This window comes from Merops nubicus, unplaced genomic scaffold (assembly GCF_000691845.1).
Source record: "Merops nubicus isolate BGI_N331 unplaced genomic scaffold, ASM69184v1 scaffold38358, whole genome shotgun sequence".
Lineage (NCBI taxonomy): Eukaryota > Metazoa > Chordata > Aves > Coraciiformes > Meropidae > Merops > Merops nubicus.
The window spans coordinates 1-6,494 of record NW_008628395.1 but is presented as its reverse complement, the minus strand read 5'-3'; the positions used below and the strand labels follow the sequence as shown (position 1 = coordinate 6,494).

General features: G+C 40.3%; 1 protein-coding gene across 1 annotated transcript; it reads right to left on the bottom strand.

Moving 5' to 3' along the window:
• Nucleotides 1-2,268: 2,268 nt before the first annotated feature.
• Nucleotides 2,269-5,848, bottom strand: DEGS1 (delta(4)-desaturase, sphingolipid 1). Its single transcript, XM_008946635.1, has 2 exons — nt 5,108-5,848; nt 2,269-2,891 (listed from the first exon to the last, which is right to left on the bottom strand). Exons 1-2 carry the CDS (start codon nt 5,822-5,824, stop codon nt 2,745-2,747), a joined length of 864 nt encoding a protein of 287 aa, XP_008944883.1. The 5' UTR covers nt 5,825-5,848; the 3' UTR covers nt 2,269-2,744.
• Nucleotides 5,849-6,494: the final 646 nt, after the last annotated feature.

Sequence of the window (6,494 nt, the reverse complement as noted above, 5' to 3'; positions counted from 1 at the left end):
TCTTAAAGTGAAAATAATGTATTTATATCACAGTTGGAGAGGAAGATCATAGCCAGAACACCTTAAACCAACATTTGCCATTTTAAACAAGAGATTGCAACTTCTGTCCTGTTTAAAAACACAAATTCACACTTACATTACCCCATGGGAGGACAGTAAGGGGCATCAATGATTCCATGAAATAGGAAACTAAACCTAAATACCAGATTTTGATTCTGAACTCTGTTTATCTTAAGTATTAACTAATACTTAAGACAACTGAATTTCTTAGCATGTCAAAGTTTTTGGAGACACCTTCCATCCTTCATCCAGCTCTGATAAGCCATCAACAGCAAGATTTAATTCCATATTTCACTTTAATTGAGCAGTCATGCAGAACTGGCTTAAAAAGAAACTGTTTTGAAACCTGTTGAACCTATTCAAGTCTTTGAACCAAAGGCAGTTTTCTTCCAAGTGAAAAAGCAAAGCAGTGATGTACAGTTCATCTATACCACCACTCAGAACTGTTCTTGCATCTGCTTTAAAAATACCTGATGTCTCTAAAGCTTCAGTCCTTCAGCATAAGGAACAGCTGCCATATGAGGAGAGGCTGAGAGACCTGGGGCTTTTTAGTCTGGACAAGAGAAGACTAAGGAGGATCTGATTAATGTGTATAAATACATGAGGGCTAGGTGTCAAAAAGAAAGAGGCAACCTGTTTTCACTTGTACCCTTCAATAGGACGAGGGGTAATGGTCACAAGCTGGAGCACAGGAAGTTCCACCTCAACATGAGGAAGAACTTCTTTACTGTAAGGGTTCCAGACCACTGGAACAGGCTCCCCAGGGAGGTTGTGGAGTCTCCTTCCTTGGAGGCTGTTAAGACCCATCTGGATGTGTTCCTGTGTGACCTGCCCTAGACTAGATGGTCCTGCTCTGGCAGGGGGGTTGGACTCTATTTCTGGAAGTCCCTTCCAACCCGTAACTTTGTGATTCTGTGATAAGTGGACCAGTTAAAAAAAAAAAAAAATCACCCAGTATTACTTTAATCTTTGATATTTAATTACATGTAAAAATACTGGATAAAATATATTCTGACATTAACCTGAGCAATACACTGACTAGCTAACATATTATTGGCATCATAATGAAGTCACTTTGTAAGTGGTTGGCAAACTTTCAGACCATTTCTATTGCTTAACCACAGATAAGGGCCCACACTTAAACAAAGCACATTAAAGACAATCCTTGCTTGATAGCAGTTTGAGGATGCACCGACATATTCTTCTCAGACACTCAGCTGCTTCAAAAAAAATAAAAAAGAAGTTGGAATGCATCTAAAAATCAAGTTACTTACAGCAGACCAGCATGGACAGCAGCCAAGACTTCCACCTTCATCAGATTCCATCTCTCAGATAAGTGAAGACCATATCATAGGATCACCATTTGAGATTTCAGGGTGATTTGTAGCCATTTTTGACAGCTTAAAACCATCTATCAATGCATTAGCTGGTAGAAAGCAAACATACTGTGCCAAGGTATGTGGGGATTCTTCAGTGTTCAGCAAGTCTGTCCATTCTCTGTTCCCAATTAAAAAAAAAAAACCACTTAAGCAGGAAATTTGGTATCACCACCTGTATTCTCACCATACTTTAATATGAAAGACAAGTGTTTATGCAGGGTACTGCAGATTTGGGGGCAAGGGGGGTAGGAATCAAGATCAGTTAGCAACACATTTCTGTGTGCACAAATTATTCATGTGCTTAATGGGTAGAGCTGTCTGTCAGTGGTTGTAGTCAAGAACTCTTGGCCAGAACAGCATCTGCTTCTATTGATACAGTTTTCCATACAAGCCAAATTTCTAAATGAGTATATTTATAGATGGAGCATTGAAAACCAATGGTAACAGCAGAATCAATTAGGACAAGCCTAATCATTTTTCTTTGCAGATCAGAAAAAACAACACTGTAACAAGAATTTATCAATAGGAAAAGAACCCGACTCTGTTATATTAAGTTAACTAGTAGCTTCCACAGTACAATTTTAAATGCTAGCTGTTCAAGCTATATGCCAACAGAAGCAGCTCAGACAGTAGGTGGGGATCCCCAAAGCTGGCAATACTCATGAATCCCCCACTTTTTTTTTTTACAAGGAAGTCACACATGTCACCTTGAAGATACCAGTTTCATTCTGATAGACTGCTCCTTTAGGGTGTTTTCATTCAGTAGAAGTGGAACTTAATAAAGCAATGCTTCAGATGACATGCTACATATTTAAACATAGGCAGATTAAACATGTCTGTGCAAAATTAGCTCTTCCACCATAAGTTAGGAAACAGGTTCAACAGAAGGTTTAAGTTAACAAATCATGTTAGTTAAGAGTTAGCAGGCGAATACAGCATTTTAACAGTACAGACATCTAAATAGCATGTTGTGGGCAGCATACTACATTGAGAACTTAAAATATTAAGAGTCAGACAGGTATTTTATATAGATTTGACACCTGCCAAACAAAATTCTGTAACAAAGTGATTTAGCATTATGCATATAACACTGATCCTTAGGCAAACAGACATATTAACCAATGAATCCGAGGACTGTGAGGAATGTTATAGCTGGTAGGAGTCTGCTACAAAGTCCTTAAGGATGCATTGCTTTGTTGCTGTAGATCTTAATTCAGGACACTGGTGAACAGCTTTGGCAAGAGACCTTATACCAGCCACTTTAAAGCAAGCAGACATTTCAAAGTCTTTTTGTTTGCCAGAAGTTCAGTCTTGCTTCACTTCACCCTTTAACTGCCTCTTCATGCGTGAATATGGGCTGATTGTGTCATCCATCACGAAGTCATACAGTACTTTTACCCAAGAGTTATATTGTGGCAGGTTGTCATAGTATTCAGCTGCTATTTTCTTCACCTAAAGAGGAGATACAAGGTGTTTACTATTTATATTAGCACCAAGTGTGACAACTTCACAGTCCTCAACCTATAACTTCATGCTGAGCACTAGAGTTTCATTTTATAGGTCAAGACCCTACAAGAAAGGCTACCCATGCCACAATGTGAAAGTTTCTTGAAGGAAAAGAACTCCTGCCTGGGAAATACACTTCATGTGGAACTTTTCTATTGAAGCTAACCAGAACAAATTCTACTAACAGTGAAGTCTGTTCCCAGTGGTACCTACAGGATGATGCAGCTCACAAAAAAAGCAAGTGCTTTGGTTGCTGGTGGAAGTGAGTGACTCATTCCAGTGCTGACTCACACATAAGAATCACTAAAATGGATGTTGTGAGTTCTGGGAAAAGATGTTTAATACAGCTATTGTAAAATGTTGTTTCAAACCTCAGCACTCAAGAAAAAAAACATCTTATTTCTGAGGAACAGCTCATTTCTGAAGACAGACATTAAAGAATGAGTATAAACTGCTCCCAGAGACTTTATTCTCAGATGTACATGACTGCTGCTTCAAACCAAGAGAGCTGGAGTTTCAGTTAGATACCCTTACTAAGAAATTTAAGGACAACCACCTAAAGCCTTAAAAACCTGAACAGATCAAACCAAATTTTTCACTAAACTCCACAGCTTTAGTCAGAAGAAAAATATTAATCTAGATAAGCAACAAACCCAAGATATTTGCCTGCCTGGTTTAGAGCTGATTGTTCTGATCCGTTGCCACACCTACAGAATAGTGCATCTAGCCAATATACTTTTATTCAACAGTAATTATTTTCAGCTCACCAGTACCCCCCCTGGAATCAAGCACTCAGTACTTCAGTGATCTTTAGCACACAGCTTAGCACAGTCCAGTCCAATCCAATTAACTACACTGTTCTAAAAGAAGGCTTTGTTTTCTTATCAGAGCTGTAGATTTAAGAGTCCCATAGCAGAGCTGGGTGTTTACCTTTGCCATTAAATGCTTGATAAAAATTGTTCTGTATTTACAACTTCAAGTACTGGTGCAAGAAGTGAAATGCTGGTTCACCAGCACAGATCTAGGAACCAAAGGTGAGTTAAAGCATCTTGAGCTGTATTTGAAAGATGAAATCTATGAATAAGAAATCATATGTCTTCTTTTCAAAAAGAAGAAACTCTTACCAAACCTATTACAGAATTTAACTGCACTGCTAAAGAAGTGCTGGGGTATTTATTTCAACTGCAGTCCTGCCACTGACAACAGAAATAGCAAATTTAGACTCCAAAGGCACAAGCTTGCAAGGTCTTACTATTACCAAGTGACCAAGACCACAGCTGCTGTCAAATTGCTGATTTAGCATGAGGAAAGTGATCTTTTCACTGAAGATGAGGTTTAGGTGTGACCCTGGGAGCCTGTGTTCCCATGCTCCAATCACAAAACCTGTACACAATGTGAATTAAGCTCCTGCTTAAAATAAACCAGCAAAGACTGAAGTGCTGAGAAACTAGTTTGAAAATCCCCATCTGCTACTCATGCAAATGAGACAGGTCTAAGTCTTCCCTTTGAAGCCTTAAATTCTGTCAGTGTACAGCTGATACTTAGGGTTCAAAGGTTCTTACACTAGGGGAAACTGAGCTACTCCTAAGTAGAAAGCTATTAAACATTTGCCAACAGTACAACAAACATTAGCAGTACCTCAAAGCATCTATTTCTCCACCAGAGAAGATAGAAGTGATAGAGGAGACTGAAGGGTAAGCACGCATTACAATAGTGTCCTTAATCTTGCCAAGACAGAGCTGACAAATCTCTGAAGGTATCTGCAACTTAACTGGTCTTCTGCATTCTTGCAAGCCAAAGAAAACGGAAGGCTGGTTGTAATTACGGAAAATGCAGTTAGTGCAAAGCACTTATTTCCTCCCCTCCCTTTTTATGGAAGAGGCTTGAGCAGCCAGGGCATCGGAGGTTTGTTCAGGACACCACTAAAATGGTAAGTGATTAACTCCTTCATCACTCCGCTTAGAAACTGATCTGGTTAGTTTTGATTTTAGGGTAAGGTTTTTTTGTTGGTTTGTTGTTTGGGTTTTTTGTTTTTTGTTTTTTTTTTTTTTTTTACTTTTCTTATCCTCCCATTACCATTCTTCTATCAGCATTCTATCTGATTTTCAAGTTAAAATAGGGCTTATTTTAAAACCAAGTAATAACCTTGGAAGCCAACTTACCAGTGGAAGACTCTTGCCAGGAATATTGGGGAAGTCATGATGTTCATTGTGATATCCAACATTAAAAGTGAGCAAATTAAGCGGCCCATAGTAGGAATAAGTCTCATGTCCTTTTAAAAACATGTAATGTTCAGCTATGAAGTGTCCTGAAATTGGGTGCAATCCAAGTCCAAGTATTGAACCAGCAAGCATGTAAAAAGTGGATTTGACTCCCCATAAATAGTATATCACAACATCAAAGGCAACCTGAGCCAACAAATTGATGATTTCAAGTCGAGTAATGGGTTTGGGATTGATGCAAAGAGGTCTAATTGCATAGAAAAAAGGCTGAAGAACAATCCATATGAACTTCCTGAAACGGGTGCAGAAAAACCAGCCTTCGAAGTTGGTGGGAATGTCCACATCAATTCCATCGCCTCCTAAGTAACGATGATGATCCATGTGGTATCTCTTGAAGGATATGGAATATGGGAGACCAAGAGGGAGATTGGCAAATATTCCAAACCATCGGTTCCACATTGCTTTGTTGTTGCCAAATGCACTATTGTGGGAGATCTCATGAATAGCCAGAGTCATGGAGTGGCTAATACAACTTCCAAAAACATATGCCCAGAAGATAACCCATTTCCAATCCAAGTCTTTAACTAGATAAAATGCAGTCAGCTGTGCAAGAACCATCAGCACCACCACCCAGATCAAGTTGTAGTCTGGCTTCATCAGTGCTTTTATCTCTGGATGTTTAGCTAGATGAGAAGGAATTAAAAAAAAAAAATTAAAAACTCTCAGAATCACATAGAATTGCTATGGTTGGCAAGGACCTTTAAGGACATCAAGTCCAACCATTATGTAAGTCTCCGAGGCCACTTCTACACCATGTCCCTGAGGACCCCATCTCCTCACAGCCAACTATCCCAATTAGATGGCAAAAGCAGATACAGTCATGTCCTCCCTTTTCAGCTAGGAATTCGGCTGTAAAGGCCACGAAAACGCACCACCTTTCCACTTTGGACATTCATTGTTATAAGGAATCCTTTAGAAAGAAATTATTTGAACACTTTCTTGTCGCTCAGCAACTAGAGACGTATATGGCAAGCACCAGTCAGCAGCTCCAGCCTACCCAGGAAGGAAATGGCCTTGATCTGACAACCCACCAGAAATTCGGAAGGGCTCAAGTGAGGCCGGGTTCCCATTTAGCCTTGAAAACGCGGTTATTTACCCACGGGCGTGGCGCGTGGCGATGACCTTCACGCAGGCCACGCTGTCTCTTGATCCGGCCAGCAGACACCTTATCAGCGCCTCAGCTGGATCCCCAGCAGCAGCACGCAGGGCCCCGGGGCAGCGGGCGGGGGCGGCGGGCAGCCCGGAAGCCCCGCGGAGAGGGGGGCAC

Excerpts from the sequence above, each read along its gene's own strand:
- DEGS1 (XM_008946635.1), bottom strand. The coding sequence starts at position 5,824 with ATGAAGCCAGACTACAACTTGATCTGGGTGGTGGTGCTGATGGTTCTT. Across the intron at positions 2,892-5,107 it reads CTGGCAAGAGTCTTCCACTG|GTGAAGAAAATAGCAGCTGA; the intron begins GTAAGTTGGCTT and ends TCTCCTCTTTAG.